The 21,416-nt window shown below is 39.4% G+C and overlaps 1 protein-coding gene across 2 annotated transcripts in view; it reads right to left on the bottom strand.

Annotated features, from left to right (window-relative positions):
- The window catches only part of LOC106525269 (sodium/potassium-transporting ATPase subunit alpha-1), a 56,650-nt gene that overhangs the window by 7,612 nt on the left and 27,622 nt on the right, over positions 1-21,416 (bottom strand). For both annotated transcript variants that reach the window (XM_014019438.1, XM_014019439.1), the window contains exons 2-15: positions 13,660-13,776; positions 13,182-13,241; positions 10,275-10,376; positions 10,093-10,194; positions 9,895-10,008; positions 8,926-9,060; positions 8,483-8,600; positions 8,141-8,409; positions 7,748-8,056; positions 3,994-4,128; positions 3,270-3,465; positions 3,003-3,178; positions 918-1,054; positions 642-792 (exon numbers count right to left, since the gene is read on the bottom strand). In XM_014019438.1, the coding sequence (XP_013874892.1) occupies positions 642-792; positions 918-1,054; positions 3,003-3,178; positions 3,270-3,465; positions 3,994-4,128; positions 7,748-8,056; positions 8,141-8,409; positions 8,483-8,600; positions 8,926-9,060; positions 9,895-10,008; positions 10,093-10,194; positions 10,275-10,376; positions 13,182-13,241; positions 13,660-13,776 (2,121 nt within the window). The remainder of the gene's footprint in view (positions 1-641; positions 793-917; positions 1,055-3,002; positions 3,179-3,269; positions 3,466-3,993; positions 4,129-7,747; positions 8,057-8,140; positions 8,410-8,482; positions 8,601-8,925; positions 9,061-9,894; positions 10,009-10,092; positions 10,195-10,274; positions 10,377-13,181; positions 13,242-13,659; positions 13,777-21,416) is intronic.

Genomic DNA, 21,416 nt, shown 5'->3' with positions numbered 1-21,416 from the left:
TAGATAGATAGATAGATAGATAGATAGATAGATAGATAGATAGATAGATAGATAGATAGATAGATAGATAGATAGATAGATAGATAGATAATTGTGGCCATTTTTTTGCATTTTCTAAAGTCAGCTAGGAACTTCCTGCTCTCAAGATTGACTGAGAAAGGAAAATGTCAGACGACTTGGGGTTGCCTCCGATCTCTTATTGCAACATAGAAGTGCAATGGAGGAGCTTTTGCAGACAGAAAATTGATGAATACATACAATCAAAATTTTCAAGCTGAACTTGGGCAATCTATTGGTGCTTGATATGTGTTTTTAGGATAGGTCTCGGCTACTACCATACCAAATATTAGCTCAATATCTATTAAAATGACTTTTTCAAAGCCATTTTGTGTTTTCTAATGTTGATTAGCTGTGGTGGTCATCTTGAATTGGGCAAACTCCAGAAGTTTATTGGTTGGTCATGACCAATAATGTACCAGCTACATTGCAAAAGTCACATTTTAAAGTATTACATATTATGACAACAGGGTTTTACACAGTAATACACAAAAATACTTTGACAAACTCTAAGTGCAATGCAAGAAAAACAAACTGTTGAAAGTAAAAGAATGCTTCTTCATTTCATTATCTTTTGAACCGACCTGTCTTTGGCAGCCCTCCACGATAATGAGTTTCTGTTGTGGAGATGTTCTGGCAAAAACAATCTCAGTGTGGTACTTTAAGATGTCATCAAGTTGCTCTGCTGTCAGATCCTTCAGGTCACCACCATGCACAACACAAGCCTTGGCATCTCTGGGAAAAATTGTAAAAAATGGATGGAAGTGTTTCGATTTGAAAGCTTTACCTTCTGCATGCTTCTTGCCATGTTTAGAATGAAACAGGACCCAGTGGGATTCTCGAAACACTAAACTCTATACCTTGGATTGACTTCATTGATTGGGATGTTCAAACGAGCAGCGATGTCCTCGACAGTCTCGTTACCCTCAGAGATGATTCCCACACCCTTAGCGATGGCCTTAGCAGTGATTGGATGATCACCTGTCACCATGATTACCTGTGAAAGCAGAGAGAAGTTTGTGTGTAAGTTTAATCAGTTTTCTCATTTACAGTTGTGGTGAGAAATTTTGATCCACCCATCGTGGGAACAAATGTCACATTAATTAGAAGCTTTTCATGTTTTATTTGAATCTTTCTTTTTCCATGGTGAAATGGTCATATGGCAAACAAATATAAAGATTTTTAAAAACAAGGATTGGGAGCACCAATACCAATTCACTGTGAATTTGTTGTAAATTTTCCCAAGCTCACAAAAGGTCAGAATTATACCATGGCTAGGATGACTAAGATGTCAGATGTTTTTCCAGTTATCTGTTGGAGCCACTTCTCCAGCATGGGAGCCACTGCCTTGGGTGCTCCAATGACCACAGACTCTACAGTTGCCTTTACCTGCCAGGCTTGTTCTGACTCTTCCCTGAGCCCTTGGCATTTCTCCAGTTTCTCGTGTTCCTTTTTCCTGATGTTTCCATCATTGAGGATTGCCGCATCAACCCCAAAAGCTGCCCTTTGCTGTTTATCAATGATCACCATGTCCAGTTGGTTGTCCTTACCATCTTGTCTATTTGAACCTGGAGGTCCCACAAGATCTTAGCTGGGTCATTATCCACCACCTTGGGATGTGATTCCCAAGGTGGTGGATAATGACCCAAGTGATTCCTAGGGGTCTCCAGTTCGTACTCCACAGATGTTTCTGTACACTATACCAGCCACCTGGTTATGGCGTTGCATGTATTCCTTTCCTGCTAGTATCTTGCACCTTGCTGTGAGATGCTGGATTTTTTTTTTTGGGGGGGGGGGGGGGGGGGTGCTCCATTGCACAGCTTGCACCTGGGATCTTGCTTGGTATTTGGGCCTCAAAATTTTTTTGTGTGTTCAAGGCCTGCTCCTATGCTGCCATGATCAGTGCTTCTGTGCTGTCCTTCAGTCCTGCCCTCTCCAGCCTTCGGTAGGATAGGTCATATCAGCCACTTCAGGCATCTGTCGAAGGCTCCATTCCATCCTACCATGGTGATTCTGTCAGCTCCAACTCTTACAGATTTCACTGTCTGAGACCTACAACACTACTAAAAATTTAGGGACTATGCTTTAAAGCCAGGTCTGCACCAGAAATCTAAACAATTTAAATTAACTCTCCAAATTCTGCCATCATAAATGACCCTTTTCCACAAATGCCTCTATGGCACAGTTCAACTAGGCCCAACTCTATTCAGCACAGTTTAGGCGGTTTTCCATTACACTTCGGTAACAGCTCTAGTGGGTGGAATAATCGTAAAACTGGGTGGTTCCAGAGTCTGAAAATTGACGCTACATGCCTTACCAGCTAGTAGTGGTTAAGTGCCAGTAAACTATTTGCCAGCAACCAAAAACATACTAGAAGAAGACCCAGAAAAGATACAACAATGGAAGACATAGTAGCATTGTTATTGCAATTGGTGGATTGAGTTGTTGTAAGAGCAGCTATTGTTGCACAACCAGTGACTCCACCCCCTAACCAATCAGTGATCGACAGTCAACTGACGTCACGTTTTCAGGCCAGCACGGTACACTTGGAACTGCAGCAAAGAACGTTCCGAAAAAAAGGGCTGGTTCCACAAATCCTTAATAGTGGAAAAGACTTGGAATCGTGGAGAGTTAAGTCGAACCATACTGTAGAGGCGCTAGTGGAAAAGGGGTAAAAAGAGTGGTCAAATATCAGCCAGAATTCTGCCAGAAGCAGATGGATACAAAAAAAAAAACCTGTGGTCCAGGTGCACCATCCCTTAGTGTAAAAAAATCTTTGAGATCATATGTCGAATAATCATTCCACCCTGGATAAGGAGTGATTTGGATGACTCATAAAAAAAAAACAATAACAAAAAACAAAACAATAGCAAATATAATTATGTTAAAGTAAATTATTGAGCTCTGAATGTGTGTTTTACAGCCAAAAGGAGTAAACAGCCCACCTTAATTCCAGCACTCCTGCATTTGCCCACGGCATCGGGCACTGCAGCACGAGGGGGGTCAATCATAGACATAAGGCCAATAAAGCACAGGTCCTGGATGGGGAAGTTCACTTCATCAGTGTCAAACTGAAAGTCCTCAGGGAACTGCTCGTCAGGCAGGTTGAAGTGGCAAAAACCTGGTTGGTGGGGGGAAACAAAGGCGCTGCTCGAGTTTCAGCTCGGTTCATCAATTCACAAACATAATTACCAGGAGCCGGCTGCTCTCACCAAGCACTCTCTCTCCGAGACCTCCCAATTCAAGGTAGGCATTCTGGAAAGCATCTTTCATCTCGTCGTCCAGAGGCTGCTCTTTGCCCTGCATCATGATGGTGGAGCAGCGGTCCAAAATCCTCTCTGGGGCTCCTTTCATCACCAGCAGGTGCTTTGATTCTGCATCAGGTGCAGTATTCTTGTGAATGGAAAGCTAAGAGTGCAAAAAAGAAGAAGGCTAGATTAAGCATTTCATGTGCTGTGGGTTTGATTTTTCAACAATTGCTAAAGAAAAATACCAAAAATCTGGGTAAACAATATCACAGACAAGCAAGTATGAATGTTAAAGTCTTTAATTGTCATTTGAAATGTTCAAATAGCTTATCTATGATGTAAAATGTATCAATCTGTAACAATTACCCAATTTATACCAGCTAGCAGAGCTAATGGCTCTCTAAAAAAAGGCCATCAGGCATTGATTAATGTAAAAACAAAATGATTTCACTTAATGTGCAATAGGTATACTCATTTTGAAATGGGAGATAAATGGGAAAATGCTATTTGAAAGTCATTCCTCCAGGTTTAGTAATAAAAAGAAAAACTGTGTGCGTAGCACACGGCGCATGCAACTTTTTGCTTGTTTATACATGAGGCCCCTGATGTTTAACAGCTTATTTTAAAATTAAAACTCCTTTATTAAACAAAACTATCAAGTATTCCAAGCTGAAGAGTGGAGAATTACCTGGTATTTGTTGGTGGAGTTGAACGGAATCTCTGAGATTTTAGGGCTTTTCTCTCTCATTTCCTGGACTGATCCACAGCAAAGCTCGATGCACTTCAGCAGAGCCGACTCCGAGGCATCACCGGCCACATCTCGCTTTTAAAGAAAGATTAAAAAGGATTAATTACAGGTATGTAAGCTAAAGAGCTTCAATTGGATCACTAAAAACTGATTGTTATATTTGGTTTGTGAAGTCAATTCCAGTGTGAGTGCAAGAACACCATCTCCACAGTCAAACACAAAGATGGAACCATCCTGGTTTGGGACTGTTTTTTCAATAAAGACACTATCTCACGAGGCTGTAACTGGAGGAGCCTAGATGGAGACTGAAAGTTGTGGTTTGTCTTACTGAATTCCAAATGAGTTGCAAATTTAAAAATATAAATATATCAGTTTATTGTCATGTGCATGGCTTGCATAACTGTATTCTAGACTAAGCCTGTTATTTTGTTGCCCACCTTCGCCCACACCATACCATCCATGGGCTGCTGTGTACAAGTTTATGACACTGCTAAAGAACACTTTTACAACAAAGATAAGCAGATATGGACTAATTCCATAATAATAAATATTATCTGTGTGTTTTTTAAACCTGGAAATTGACCTCGTGTTTTTTCTCAAAGGAGAATTTCTATGCACGTCAAAAATAAAGCTCTAGTGTTCTTAAGATGGGTTGGAGACAGTTGCAGCTACCGATATACATTTGTCCCAAAACATACCGGAGTGGCTAAAGATGCAACAAATTATGGCCATAGCCTAAGCAGACCTCACCCCAGAGGAACCTGAAAGACTCCAGGGGCGGTTCTAAGGGCGGGGCCACAGGGGCATTGGCCCCAGCTGAAATCTGATTGGCCCCCTGAAATGCCCCTGTCCTGTCACTCATCTGTCCTTTACCTGGGAGTGATGATGGTGGATGCAGTTCCACGTTCAAACACTAGTTGAGTTAATGAGTCAAATAGTAAAGTCCAGAATGAATCAAGCTTACAGAATTCTTCTTCTCTTCTTAAAATCTGAACAATCCTGCAAAAAAATCTTTCAACTGATAAATGATGGCTGGATTTTCACACATGTTGTGTGTTTGAAAATATTTCATCCATGTACAGTAAAATGTATGAAAAACTGGTGAGGAAAATTTACTGTGCAATATTTTTGGTACCACTTTACAATCAAGCTCCAATTATAGATGGCTTATAAAGAGTTTATAGATAGGTTATTAATTCATTTGTAAAGTTTACACTTCATTAATAAATAAAACTGGACAATTTTGTCTTTCTTGTCCTTAATTATTGCATAATAAAACATTTATTAATAATTTTAAAGTGTTTACAGATTAATTAATAACCTATCTATAAACTCTTTAAAAGCCATCTATAAGGGGAGCCTGACTGTAAAGTGGTACTTTTTTTTTTAATACATTACATTACAAGTGTTTGAAGTGTAAAATGTATATATTGGGAATTTGTGTGAAAGGACGTTGAACAAAGACTTGGCACCTCTATGAATATTGTGGCCCCTTGATGGCCCCTTACTCAGAAAAATCCTAGCTCTGCCACTGAAAGACTCTGAAAGCTTCAGTTGGTAAGATTGGCCAGAGTCCTTCCAGAGATGTGTCCTTTTCATCAGCTACACGTAACATCTTACCAACTCATGTTTCGTCAATATGTACCAAGTTGTGTTTTGCTTGAGGATTGTCAGGGAAAGAATTAAATGAATTTTCTGGGGGGAAAGAGGGCCCAGCTTATATGTTTTTATTAGAAGTAAAAACCTCAACGGAACATCCTGGAGTCATCTAAAGTTGATAGCAAAGAAGGTTATCAGACTTACTTATGTCACTCCAAGATATTCAAATGAATTTTTGACTTATGTTTTATTCTGCATTTTAGTTGATTTTCTGGCTTATTTGCCTTAAAAACGTCTTACCCCCTCACTTTTCCTCCATGTTGTTTGTATTCATCCACCAGTAAAAGAAAAGTTCAGAAAGGGCCAATTTTCATTTCTTTCTCCCCACGTAATTATAGACCTCGATAAAAATACCACGTTTTCCCTCCTCACGCACTTGTAACAGTGACTTCAAGAAAAATAATGTGGTGAACAATTTGATGTGGTAATTATGATCCCAGCCAGACATTTACAGGTGATTAACACACAGAGGTTTGTTTTTATAACCCTGTGGGGACCGTGGATTGACTTCCATTCATTTTTTGGTAATGTCATAGCCTAACCCTGACCATTCACCCAAAAATTAACCTCTCAGGTACCTACCTGACCCTAAAACTAACCTCACAGGTACCTACCTGACCCTTAAACTAACCTCACATGTACCTACCTGACCCTAAACTAACCTCACAGGTACTACCTGACCCTAAAACTAACCTCACAGGTACCTACCTGACCCTAAAACTAACCTAAACTCAATTCACACCTTGGTCCTAAACCTACCCCCCCCAACAAAATTAACATCTGTACCCATGGGGACCACGCATTGGACCCTACGAGGCTGCCTTTTTTTTTTTTAGAAATGCGTTCCCATGATGTAGCAAAAACGTGCCCAAAACACACACAAATGTGTTAACTGGGTACATAAAAGGGAGGAAACCAAGGCCAGACTCAGGAGACCGTTTCAAAACTAAGAAAGGAGCATGTGTGTTTATGTTATTGAGGGGAGGAGTTCATAGTGGTTGTACTGTGTGTACACTCTGGAGATTTGATGCTGAAAACAAATCTGAATGTCAGAGAGGTAAATACTCAACCAAACAGTCAGACTCCCACTTCTTTTTTTATTTTGTTAAACATTCAAAACCACATATGTTAAACTGAAGGTCTGCAGGCCAGACCAGACATTTGCTCCAACTTTATCCAGCCTACAAGACACATTTTAACTACCGGTGTACTAGAAGCGGCTTGCTCATTTGTGGTAGATTGAGCTTTGTTCAGACCAAATTCCTGTTAAGTTTTATTATTTTCATTAAGAGTTACTATTAAAAAAATAAGAGTTACTATTAGCATAAGCCAGTGGTGGGCAAGGTAAACCAAAAAGTTTAAATCATAACCCGTTAACTAAAATTATAGCTTCGCAAACACTAAACTGGTAGATAATAAAAATTAAGGTAGCGCAACTCTGTTTGCTGCATGACCAGTTTCACCTGTTCCCCCATGTTTGTCATGTGTTTTCATGAATGGGTGTTTAACTTCTCCCTCCCCCCGTCCCTGATTGTACAGCACCTTGTGAAGATATTTCTGTGAAAGGCGCTATATAAATAATACTTACTTACTTAATATTAGCAGAAGCTTACACTAACAGCTAATCGCTAACTGCCAAGACATCTCAATCTGCATCACGCATCTTCATCTCCTTCCAGCTGAAGACTGGTGGGACTGACCCAAACCTGTTTATGTTAGTTTGGTAGTTAGCTGTTAGCGGATTTAAAGTTGTCTAAAATCTAATTTGGCAGGAGCAATCTGGTCAGCAATCTGTTTTCAAGGTTAGTGTCAAAGCTAATCCACTAAAACAAAAACTTGCTCGGCTATCAGCTGATTAGGGGAACCATGCCCACCACTGGAGTGGGCAATGCTAATTATCGCTTGTCAGACATGCAATACTGAATTTATCATTTGTAAATCTAGAACATCCACTTTTTAATCCTTTGTACTTTGTTTAAAAAATTCTGTGGTTTCCAAAAAGTTCATTTATTACATGTATTTAAAACAAACCTACCTTCAGAATGGGAATGTTGCTCTGTTCTGCCAGGAAGACGGCACGGTTGCAGAGTCCAGCGATTCTGGCCAGAGCCGCCCAGGTGGCAGAGCTTCTGTCGAACGAGGTGCCGCTCTGGTTCTCCGTGGTGTCGGCCTCGTGGATCTGGTTGTCGAACCACATGTGGGCCACGGTCATTCTGTTCTGGGTCAGGGTGCCGGTCTTGTCTGAGCAGATGGTGGAAGTGGAGCCCAGCGTCTCCACGGCTTCCAGGTTCTTCACCAGGCAGTTCTTCTTGGCCATACGCTTGGCGGTCAGGGTCAGACACACCTGGTGGTGGATTTACCTGGATCAGTTAACAGGTAAGACCTTTTGAGAAGAAAATAAACAAAAAAAGAAAACAGCCAGACTCACGGTGACAGTAGCCAGGAGACCTTCTGGCACGTTGGCGACAATGATACCAATCAGGAAAATGACGGCCTCCAGCCAGGTGTATCCAAGGATCAGGGACAGGACAAAAAAAGACACACCAAGGAATACTGCCACGCCGGTGATGATGTGGATAAAATGTTCGATTTCGATGGAAATAGGGGTGCGTCCAACTTCCAGTCCAGAGGCTAGTGTAGCGATACGACCCATGACGGTACGGTCTCCGGTGCTGATCACTATACCACGGGCAGTTCCTGCAAAAACAATACAGGCTAACCATTAAAATTTCTGTTCCTAACATATTTAGATGTTTCCTGTCCCTCTTACCTTCAACACAGTTGGTAGAAAAAAAAGCAATGTTCCTGGTCTCTAAAGGATTCTCATTGGAGAAGTCTGGAGTACGGGTCTGAGGTTCTGATTCACCAGTCAGGGAGGAGTTGTCCACCTGAGACACAAGACAACAGCAGCAATTGATTTAAAAAAAAATCACTTTTTTTTACCATTTACAACATTTTCTAAGGATTAACTGACAAAATTTGTAATGAATGGCACCAAAATAAACCAACTAATGCATGCAGACATGTTACAATAGTGCGATGCTGGAGAAGCTTTTGACATGATTTAAATCAAGTCACGTGATTAGTTATGTCAAAGAGAAAAGAATGAGATGATTTGAGTCAAACTTTCTCAAGTGCAAAAAAATCAATACATTTTTAGGTTGTTTTTTTTCCGGTTTTTAGGAGAAAATTACTTCTTTCAGTTGTGCCCACCTTGCAGCCGTGAGCGGAGATGATTCTCAGATCAGCAGGAATCCTGTCGCCTCCTTTCACCTCCACTAAATCGCCGACGACCACGTCCTCAGCGTTGAGGCTCTTTTTCTCACCGTCACGAACGACCAGGGCTTGCTATGAGACGAGACGCAACAAACGACTTATTGCCATTCGCACAAAAAAAAAAAATAAATAAATACGTCTCTGTAGGTGCGACAGTTCCTATTTCTTTTTATCCAGGGTTCCTACAGTTTAAGGCAAGTTAAATTTAAGACTTTTTAATGCCAAGTGAAATTAAATTTCAGACCAATTTCACAATAAACACAAAGGACAAAAAAAAAAAAAAACTGGCAGAAAGTCATGTATCAAAGTACCATAGTTTCAGTTGAAGTATTCAAATATTCCTAATCAACAAATTGTTTTTAACCATATCCAACTGCTTTTTTGTCAAATGTAGCAAAAGCCTTCTTAGCAGTCAGTTTTAAACTTAATTTTATTCCTGGAAATTCTCTAACGACCTGAAATTTGGAGTTTTAGAACCCACAGTGGGGTCTTCACCCCAGTTTGCTTTAGATGAAACCTTAAAGTGCCTGTGAAATCTATTTTTTTTGTAAGAAATGTGAATGTATTTTTGGAAAGACAACATTATTAACATATTGTGAAATGAATTTCACACTGCTCAGATGGACAGTTGTTGAGATAGTTGCATGAGAAGCAACAGAAAGTGATGTCAAAGAGGAATGTCTGAACGTGAACGTTTAAAAAAATGTTACCAATTATTTTAATATTTGAGACAAACTGCAATCATCTTATTTACAATGTGTTAACATTTTTAAGACTTCTGAAAGGTTGATTTAAGACATTTTAAGGCTAATTAAGGCCTTATTTGTGGATCAGTGAAAAATCAATTCCTTTTAAGACGTTTTAAGGATCCACAGGAACCCTGTTATTGCAATTATGAAGGGGCACCTGAGGGACCAGGTTCTTGAAGGAGTCCATGATCTTAGAGCTCTTGGCCTCTTGATAGTAGGAGAAGCAACCAGTGATGATGACGACAGCAGACAGCACAACACCTAAGTACAACTGAAAACACAAACTTCAATTCATACTTGGATTTTTCCCTCACACACGTTGACAGATTTATTATGAATGCTAAATTTCCCTCACGTTATCATTTGCAGGCTCCTCCTCCATTGCAGCCTGAATACCATAAGCCAGGAAGCAGAGGATGGCACCGGTCCACAGCAGCATGGAGAATCCACCAAACATCTAGATGAAAACACAAACAGGTCAGATTCAAAGTCCAAAATTCTTCAGAGACTCGCAACAGTGCGAGTGTGGGATCTTACCTGTTTACAGAATTTCACCCACTCTGGGGTGGTGGGAGGAGGAGTAAGGGCATTGGGCCCATCGCGGGCTAGAATCTCAGCAGCTTTTGCACTAGACAGACCCTAAAATTAGGAAGAAGGAAAAAAAATGTTAAATGTTACATTCCAACATTTCTTGGATTGTGATTTTGAGATATCGGCGTCCTAAGAAACACCAGGTTTCATCATCACTGTGCTAGCAAACTCACTGAAACATATTTCAGTCTAGAGGGGAAAGCTGCTTGTTGCCTAGCGACACAGCATCAACAGAAAAACACTTCATCATTAGATAGCGGGAAGAACGCTTCAGGAGTAAAAACGAGGTAAATGAGATCATCCAAAAAAATAAAAAAAATCAGGGCAAAGGGGGCTTCTAGGGCTCAGAAACGCATGCTTGCTCACACGTGCAGAGCTCGCAGGCCCTAATTAAAAGCACTGATTAACTATTCTCCTTGATCTTTGCAGCATGACCAGAAGCACATTTACATGAGGAGAGAGGGCTCCCTGGAGCGTTTGATTAAACTGTCGGCGCTCTTTTTAAGCCTGTTTCTTTAGGAGCACAGTGAACTGAAAAATGTCTGAACGTCCAATAAAAAGTGGATTCTGAAACCATTATTTGACTGTTTCACAGATTCTTCTTACTTTAATGCGTTGCCATTGTGTCAGCAAGGGAACCAAAGTCCTTGGGGTCCAAATCAAATGGAGGCATTAACTTAAGGATTCTTTTTCAGAAATTCTATTAAAACTCTTTAGACACTTTCATTATTCACAACAGCAAAGTGATGCAACCAGTGATGGTTAATTCTTCCTTTCACCATTTTGTACTTAACATTGTTAGTTTTTTCCACTTTATACTTGTGCTCATTAGGGTTGGGCAATATTGGCAAAAAATGAATCACGATTAATTGTGGTGTTTAGCCGATAACGATTAATTAGACGATTAATCCCTTGGAGTCCCTGAACACCCTTATGTCCTGGTCACATGACCAATTTAGTGGTAAAGATTTGCTCTTCATAAAAATCTGTTCCAAACTGTGTCAAAATTACAGACTTCAGGCTGTACATCAAATTTTAAATTGTGTTGATAGATAAATAAATTACAGAACTTTTTTTTAATGTTCATCATATTTGAAGCAGAGAGGAGCACCGAGCAGACTCTGCCTGCTGGCATTAATCATATTAACTGTCAAGTGCCAAAAAATAAATCGATTTATGTTTTACTGACAATTAATTGCACACGATACGATTATGCCCAACCCTGGTGCTCATGTACTCATTTAATGCCTAATTCACGTTCTGTAGTAAGTTTACTTTTGGAGCCAGAAGTTAGGATTAGGGGTTAAGACACAGGGCTAGCACCCTACCACCCTAAAACTACACTATATACTATTGATAAAACTCCAGTAAAACCCACACACAGCAGACAGGTGTGGGCCCGATCTGGTGTCAAGCTGGCATGGCAAATAATTTCCCATCCGGATTTGGGCCAGGTCTGCCAATGATGGCAATTTTTAGGATGGCATGCCACAACTGGCCCAGATGTGGTTTGGCTTATGTGGTACTGGACCATGCAAGGGCACCCTGTCCTGTCAACAGAACAGAGAGCCCCACCTGCCAAAATCCACCGTCCAGCCAAAAGTTGTGCTATTTTTGGATAGGGAGCAGTTTGTAGCCACAGGATCAGTGGCTCCATTGACAACCACCAGCAGTAGTAACGTAGCTCCACAACACCGCCACCATCCAGCAAGCGCCCTGCCAGGGCCAGTGATCTAGGGTAAACACTGAAGATTGATACTTACATTCTCACATCTCTCTCTTGCTTGATTAAAACTGAGTAACTTCCATTTGTCATCTCCTGCTGACACCCGGTCAAGAAAGAGACCCTGGTTATTGGCAGCTCCATAGTCCTAAACGTGGATCTAGGGACTCTGACAGCCATGATTAAATGTATTCCAGGAGCCAGAGTGGGTGACTTAGAATCCTATCTGAAACTACTGGCTAATGCTAATGCTAGGTACTGTAAGATTGGGATTCATGTCGGTGGTAATGACACTAGGTTACGCCAATCGGAGGTTACTAAAATTAACGTTACTTCGGTCTGTAACTTTGCAAAGACTATGTCGGACTCTAATTTTTTTTCTGGCCCCCTACCTAACCTGACCAGTGATGACCTGTTTAGTCATATGTCCTCATTTGTCCTCATTTGACTCAATCTAGTACATTGCCCCATCCTGTGGAAGTATGAACCTGCCTCGAGGCTGTTAGCTGTCATCCAAAAAGTGTTGGTATGCCTGTTGTAGACCAGTTGATGGAAACATGAGAGTTAAGGGTAGCGCTTCCTCGTGATGTCTTCATGAAGATGATCCTTGCTCTGTGCTGGGGTCTGTGGCTGCATGACCCAGGGCACCTGTTCTCCCATGCTTGTTCTGTCTTCTTCTGAATGGGTGTTCTGAACTGTAATTTCATTGTGCTCTCTGTACGATGACAATAAAGGTCTCTCTAAAAGTTTTCATGTCCAGTTGCAGTATTTTGTTGAAAACTAAAAGCATAATGATTTTTCTTGGATATGTGAAAGTTCAAAACTATTTTGAATGTCCCACCACCCCAACCCCCAGATTAAACTTCATGAAATATCAGCCACATGAAACATTCATTAACTGAATGTCATCCGTCAGACTATTGTGAAAAAAGTGATGTTAACAGCAAATAGCAGCCAGCATGCTCCTAATATCTGATCTAATCTGCTCTAATGATGAAAGCTCTTCTCGAATATTGGATCACATTGCCGCTAGCTAACAGATTTACAACCTAGTGTGACTTTTAACCCTAAAAATGCAGGATGTTTCTGGTGAGATTGTTAAAAAAAAATTTTGACAACTTTTTACTCACGTTAGTGAGGTCTGTTCCATATTTGCGATTGAGCTCATCCAGCGTCAGCTTGTGATCATCCTGCAAGGACACAAAAGACAAGTTTGCATTAGTGGCATTTACTTTTAAAGCAGGTGTGGGTCTGATATGAAAAAAAGACGGGGACATTTATGGCTCATTGTGTGCTGACCTTTAAGTCACCACGAATTACCTTGCTAAGACAAAAACCTCAACGTAACAAACTAATTTACAAAAAAAAAGGAATGAGTAGTGCGAAAGAGAAGAAAGAAACAAAGGAGGTGGATATAAATGACAACACGAGCCATAAGTAGGAGGAAAAACTGAAATAACTTTAAAGTGACTTTACACACACATCTAACACTTGCAGAATAATTAAAAATACTTACAATTGAAAATAAAGGCCACAAGTGTGAGACTGGACAATCAGATCTCACATCCTCGTGAGAGTGAAAATCAAAGGCAAAGCCTCAACACTTACCATATCCACTTCCTTCTTCAGTTCATCCATATCCTTCTCCTTCTTCCCTTTCCCCTTCCCCTTCTTCTTGCCGCCCTGTTCCGAGGTCGCAGCCAGCTCATACTGCTCTCTTCCGTCCTGGAAGCACAATGAGGGAAATTTATGTAACTTTATGGATCATTTAGAACAGAATTTATAATTTTAATTCTAACCATCTTATATTAATTTATCTGCAGGTTTACTTGTGGTTCCTGGAGTTTCTAAAAGTAGAATGGGAGGCAGAGCTTTCAGTTATCAAGCTCCTCTCTTGTGGAACCAACTTCCAGTTTCTGTCCGTGAGGCTGACACTCTGTCTATTTTTAAGACTAGACAATAGACTTTCGTTTTTGATAAAGTTAGTGTTGGCATAGGTTTCCTGAGTTATTGCTATGAACTTAAGACTGCTGGAGGGCAAATTGAACACATTTCCTCCCTCTGCTGCTGTCTTTACTCTCCAAGTTTCAATCACTGCGATCAATAGCCTGTTGAAACTACACGTGGACCAATTACAGGGCTCTACAGTGCGACCAATTTGGTTGCAAATGTGACCTGATTTCCTAATAGTGCGACTAAAAAAAACGTCCAGTCGCACTGGTACGACCAATTGTTCGAGGGGGAGGGGGAGCAGTCGCCTGCTGAAAAAAGTTTCCATGTTCCATAAAAAATAATCCAGCAGTATCAATGGTCGCCCGCCGACAATCTGATGCAGTCTTTCTCAGACTGATAACTCTAACTAGCATTTCACAATGTACATGAATGTATTGTAATAGGAATTAATTGTCCTTAAATTGAATTGTAATTATATTTAGAATTTGAACTTGTTTTTTGTACAGTAAACTGAAGTAACTTGTTGTTAATTGACTACATAAATAAACTGAATTCATTTGAATTATTGTTGACCATTACTGCTAAAGTCAAATTGTAAATGGCTTCACAGATGAACAGTTACAACTTTCAGAGTAAATTACACATCGTCCAACTAAATGGTCTGAATAAAATAAAGAAAATGGGCTTTAATTCATGTTAGATTGATTTTGGTCATGAGCAATGAGCAGTTTAGATCAACTATGACTCAGATGTCGCTTTAGAAAATCCCTTTTCCAGCAGCACAGGATTCGCAAAATGTTTCCCGGCACAGTCTAAAAAGGATCATTATGGATATTTGTGCAGCTGATGCTCAGCCACCACCAAACATCCTGCACTGTGAAATAATTCCCTGAATGTTATCGTACTCTAATCTCAAACTGCCATTGAGTTCTCGAGGCACTTTGGGCTCTGCAGATTCAGGGCAAATAGGTAGCAAAAATATGTTGACACACAGAATGTAATACAACCTCCTAAACAGTCACAAATATCAATGCATGGACATAATTTGCAAATATTACTGTTTTTTTGCACTTTTAATAAATGTCCAATTCTTACAAAATGTTTTTACAAGTTTTAAATGGATCTGAAAATTTAGATCTATATGGATCAACCTAAATAATTTGAACTTTGGTGTCAACTCGGTTTTACGCATTACAAAGAAACATTACAATATTTTTAAAGGCACAGTGTGTAGGATTTGTTGTTTTCAGTGACATCTAGTGGTTGAGTGGTTGAATCATCCTCCCTGGTCCTCCCCCCACCCCCCACTTCCAAACGCAAAGGTGTCCTATGGTGTCTCTCAGGTGTCAAAAACCTTTGATAATTCCAACCACGATGTCTACCAGCAGCTTCGGGGCTAGTGATGTTTCAAGTGGTAAGATTATGAGCTTTAATAAGTAAAATTATCCCAGCTACAATGACAGACAACAAATATTACATTTATAGTTTTACAACTAAAACCGTTTTTGACGCCGCCACCGCAGTTTGTCCTTCATGAGCCTTCGTAGACAAGATGGCGGCTGCTGTGTGGCGACCCGCAACCATGGAGATATAAACAGCTTTTTATAAGGTAAAAATAATAAAACAAGGTCTTTGTCTGCAATGATTAGACATGTTTTTTATTAGTGTCATTAGTGATTATCTCAATTTCGGCTAAAAGACTTGACAAAATCCTACACACTGTTCCTTTAAAGCATAAAAATAATGCTTTTATTTCAATGAAAATTCATTACATAGCTAATGCTGGTATAAAAGACAGTGGGTGCAATCTTTCAAAGAAAGCTAAACTTCATGTAAATATACAAAAATAAACTTCATATAAATATGACCATGTATATAAAACAACATTCTTTAAATATTTCTTTACAGGAAAACAGAAGAAACACGACCAAATTCAAACAACTGCCCTGACGTCTTTTTTTATTCTTTCTTGGGAAGTAATACAAAATGCTCCTTTTCCAAATGTTTTAGTTTTCATTCAACTGAGATTTAAAATCCTGAAAATCTTGAGTACACAACCTTGTTCAACCCAGAAACCTGTGACCCAAAGATAATCAATAAAGTGCTGTCAACGTGAGAGAAAAGTGAAAAAAAAAACAGGCGGTCCCTCACAAGTCGAACACTGAGATGTGATTTCCAAAAGCCTGTTGGACAAACAGCATGTTTTATAAAAAAAATAGCAACATTTAATATTGACGTTAGTTCCAATTAATCAATAAAAATTGCTTCTTTCTGAACTGTGTGTTTAATAGTGAAACTCCATCTGGATTATTTTTTGTTCAAAACTTACAAGTCATTAAAAGTTCCAAAAGCTCAGTTAAAACAAATAAATTTGTCCATATTGAACCCAAAGGAGGAGTAAAGTGTTGAGATGATTTCAGTCAGTTTGGAGATAAGGCTTTCTTTGGCTGCGACAGATTAGACTGGAACTGATTACACTTTTGCCAGGAAGAATGTCACAGTCACCAGCAGCTTTTCTAAACATAACCTCGACAGCTTTGTGGCTTAGCCGGTCTCCAGAGAGGAACAATGAAGCAGTCATTTATCGAGAATCCCACTCAGAACGGGGACATTTTGTTGCTTTTAGCTCAGACTGAGGGAGAAACTCTCTTACTGTAGGCAGGACGGATTTGAAATGAGCACGATAATTTCAGTTTAGATGGAAAACGCACTCTTCGAGTTAGCTCGTGTGACTGGTCTCACACTTGACATCCACTATCGCACACTAAGGCTTGGCTTCAAAGTGACAGTCAGCCTGTCCTATCTCTACACTGCTGCTCCCCCCACAGATGTCCCCTCTCATTATCAGCAGTCAGTGTCGCTGACAGAGCAACAAAAGCACAAAGACTGAGTCTTCTAGATGGCTTTAGGCCAAGAAAGGTAGTGTGATGAAGAAGAGGTAGCACATGACGAAAAGAAAATCAGGGGGAAAAGACAATGTTTCGATTGCAAAATTAGACCATTTCAAGTCCGTTTCACAGACTCGGTAAATGCAGCATGGCACGATTTCTACAGATCCGTGTGTCATTAAACGCCTCCAACTACTCAAGCTCTCGCAGCAGGTTCAATAAGATGAGTATAATGAGCTTACAGCAGGTTTAGGAGCACCAGATGGTCAGAATGACCCCTCCTAATGAAAGAGCGTGGGCATCCTAACGCCAATAAAAGAAAGTTAATTTCTTTGTGGGGTCCTGGGATACGATTATGAACAACTAATATTTTACCTGCTGTATATAGCTCCATGAGTGACTCACATTTGGAGAAATGCTGTTTAATTTACAAGCTAACAGCTAGTCTACCTATACCCTATGAAATCAGTTTTATTTTTTTATTCTGAGTTTGATGATGTAACCATGTTTGTACCATTTGCAATTAATAGTCAGAAAAACTGTTGTGTGTTGATGACGTAGTTTCGTATGCTACACTCTCACAATCAAGCGCGCATTAAGCATATAACATAACAGTTACGGTAGGCGGCATGGAGTAGCTATCCCTAAAACTATAAAATTGTTGAAACAGCACCATTAACCGGAGAATGAAGGATTCTATAAAATGCAGACTGAGGCAACGTCGGCTACAGCAAACTCTCCTCCAGCAAATGGTGGAAACAAATCTACACAGCTGAGAATCCACGATGCATTCAATCTGTCTCTTACAAGTGGCAAAGCAAGCACTGGAAGGAGATAAAACGGGCCGTGGCATATTGCATAACTACAGATTTTCTGCCACTCCATATTGAGGAAAACATTTCAATTCACAGCTTACTATTTAACCTGTTAAAATGAACAAGTTAGTTTGACTGATGATTAGTAAGTGTCATTTTTTAACACAGGGTAATTGATTTCAGGTCAAAAACAGCCAAGTGCAATTGCTGTCTATTAATCGTCATATTAATGGTCACTACTAAATGCCACAATTAAACATGATGAACATTTCTTTTGCCAATATCGCCCAACCCCTGACAGGGGCATTAGTCCCCAAGATACCAAATTCTCTCAATTTATGGTGGAATAATAACGTTTAACAAATTAAAAGGTAAAACAGGGGTAGACATGGCCATTGTTTAGGTTGTCCGTGACAACCTATTTTCATTTTGGACAACCAGATCCTGTCTCCTGGTTGTCCGTTGGACAACCAAGCAAAAAAGACCTTGATTAAAGTTCTCTGCCGTGGGTGTTCGTCATTTGTATAAATGAAAGGGAGAAAAAACTTGATAAAACCAAACAGAACACTAAACTGTAACTTTTAATAAGGTTAATAAGGTAATAAGGTTAATAAGGTTTTCAGGTTGTCCGCTGGACAACCTGAAAAATTTCCTTACGTCTACCCCTGATATTAAAGATGAATATTTAAATGCTCCAGATTATAGTAAAGATATCTCTGTGTATGATCTTAATTTTCCCCCATAGTCAGTTTTCTCTTTAGCTGCATTTCCATTGACCATGGAAATGTGCAAATTAGAATTTTGAAAATAAATTTGCTCAATGGAAACACGTCAATTTAGGAAAAAAAAGTTTTTCGACAAAATCATTTTGCGCTAGGATGAGCTGGTTTTTGGGCTGTATCGAAAATTGTTTATTTGGCAAAACTGCAATGGAAACACTTTTTTCGCATCATGGGAGTCACGTGGTCAAGTACCAGCTGTTTCTACTGGTGAAAAAGACAACGACGAAGAAGATAACAGGAAGTAGAAGTAGTAGTAAAATCACCAAAGTAGTAAAAGAAAGTAGTTAACTCATTGACTACAATTTCCCAAAAACGCTGCATACATAGCCACTCCCAAGCATAAGGGGCTTGTCACTGGAAAGCCTCGATAAGACGCCGACATCTCCTCTGATGGCTGATGATGAGCGCTAATGTCGTGGTAGCAATATGCTATGTGCTTACATCCATTGCCGCCAAGTTTGTAATGACATCGCGAGAACAAACGTATTCACTTTAATAGCATTTCTTACTTAATGGAAACACCACAATTGCGAAACTGTGTATATTTTGACATTAACAGAATATCAACAAAGTTTTGAGCACATTTGCAATGGAAACACAGCTAGTGATAGTCAGCTTCAGGTGGTTGTAGTTTATCATAAATATCTGCAAATATCTGCTATTTAATTCTACCAGGTCAGGTGTTTAGGCAACAATGTGTTGTTGCTGATTGAATGTACTGAACTTGATTGTACTTAAAACCATACTGAGAGTTATCTGTATTGTGATAAATGTAATGAATATGAAAAATTAATATTAATGACTACATTACCTGAAATCCTGAAAATAGTAATTTGAATTAAACCATAGTTTTAAGGGTAAAATGTGTCAGTCTGGTAAATAAAAATTAATTAATTCATACTGTGCAAAGGACTTCCTGTGCTACAACTTGTTTTTAATAAGAGAAATTCTTAATTGAAAACACTAAAACAACAAAAATGTAAACTAGAGAAAAGCTGTTTAAACCCCTCTGTTCCTTTAAATTGCCATCAGTCTTGAGAATCTAAATGTTGCAGGTTAAAGTCTTGTTACACCTTCAACACTTCAGTAAAGAACACTAAACAGTGTAGTTTTACTAAGGTCATGTACACAGCATACTCCTCTTTACTTAAAAAACTGTGACCTGTATTCAGAAAAAAGCTCTTGAATGTGTGGTATTGGCTGGTGGAGGTTGATGCTTGGTAACCTCTAGATGTAGAAAGAATTTCAGTCAAAATATTTCTTTCTGCTTTAATCCCTGAACCTTGCTGCGAGTGCCTCTCTGCAAAGTCTGATAACAAGGAAGAGGAGGAGGAGGAGGAGGAGAAAGTTCTACTTGCAGCTCCTGAAACAGTCAACCTGGCTGACTGAGAACATTTGTATATAGTGACACAAAGATTTTCTAAAGATTTTTTGCAATTTTCATTGTAATGGTTACAGACAACCTAACATTTTTTGTGGACAGGCAGATTTGAAGAGGCTGTCCGCAGGATAACCTGGAAAATTTCCTTATGTCTACCCGTAAGCCCATGTTTAGACTCCTGACATTTCCAGCTACAGATGGATACCAAGATCTACCTGATATCCATGAGCAATTCCAGAGATACAGCTTGATTTTTGGTAAACAAAAAGACCCCTGGAAACTCCACTTAAATTCTATTTTTAGCCTATTCTAGGAAGGCCTTTTTGATGCCGTTTAAAAGGGAAAACTTCAACCCATATTTGGATATCAGGATTTAAATACTTGTAATAAAAGTACCTTTGGTAACGTGCAGTGATTGTAGCAAAAAATGTACGATTTTCCTGTTTCAAAAAGTTCTTTGGAACTGTATTTTGACTTTTCCCTCAAGGGACCCATAGGTTTGACAATTAGTAATTACATTTTGAGAAAATCCAAATTATATTACAGTATTATTATTATTATTATTATTATTATTATTATTATTATTATTATTATATATAATTTTTTTAACCAATGCACTATAGCGAAATAATACTTTGATGCGAGGAGTCACAGTGTGAGGGGTAGTGTTAAGCTATTCAATTGCATTATAATTGTGTTCTATTTCACTCATATCTGTCAAATAGAAAAAAAGACCAGTACTAAACCCCACGTTGGAGCTTTACAACACGCCAGTGACCGTAAAACAGGATTTTGTAGATTAGATTCTCAACAACTATAGAAACCAGGATGTTAGAACTTAATTTCTTTCACAGTTGATTAAAGCTCGGTTACAGTCGGGCTTTGGTGCTCGCGCAGGGCATGTGCGCACCTTCGCCAGCATTGAAGGGGTTCATACTTGGCACGTACGTTGTTGTAGATTTCTCCAAAAGGACACATGGAAGTACACTTTCTAACTTGTGAAATGTTGTAAATAAGAGAGAAAAAGCATGACAAATAAACTGTTTGAGTGGTGCGCGGTGCCAACGTGCAGTGGCAGGGATGGTACGATTGTGTCACTTTTAGTTCTCGTGCCCGGCGCAACTCGTCACCTATATACCTCACTTAATGTTCTCATGACGAAGCAAAGATGATTGTGTGTTGCTTCTACTGACATGTTTTCAAGTGAAAGAAGAAGTGCTAAGCTAAAGTTAGTTCACTCCACTCTAATGACATTGCTCTTAGACTGTCAAGATTCATGCAATTGCTTTTTATAAACCTTTAGATCACCATGAATACCACATTACATGGCAGAAATATGATATTCCTGTAGGAAGTCCCCGTGAAGAAATGTTACAGCCAGCTGCTACTGCAGTTATTTTCACTTGGAAAAAACACCACAGAATTCTATAACCATAATACAAAACTGAGGTGTTATAAAGGTTTAAAAAAGAGAAAAATTGTATAGGTCTTCTGGACGGGTTCTGCTCTAATGAAACGTTTCGTCTCTCCTCCAAGAGACTTCTTC

Source organism: Austrofundulus limnaeus, unplaced genomic scaffold (genome assembly GCF_001266775.1).
Source record: "Austrofundulus limnaeus strain Quisiro unplaced genomic scaffold, Austrofundulus_limnaeus-1.0 Scaffold221, whole genome shotgun sequence".
NCBI classification, from domain to species: Eukaryota; Metazoa; Chordata; class Actinopteri; order Cyprinodontiformes; family Rivulidae; genus Austrofundulus; species Austrofundulus limnaeus.
This window is presented reverse-complemented; position numbering and strand designations above follow the sequence as displayed.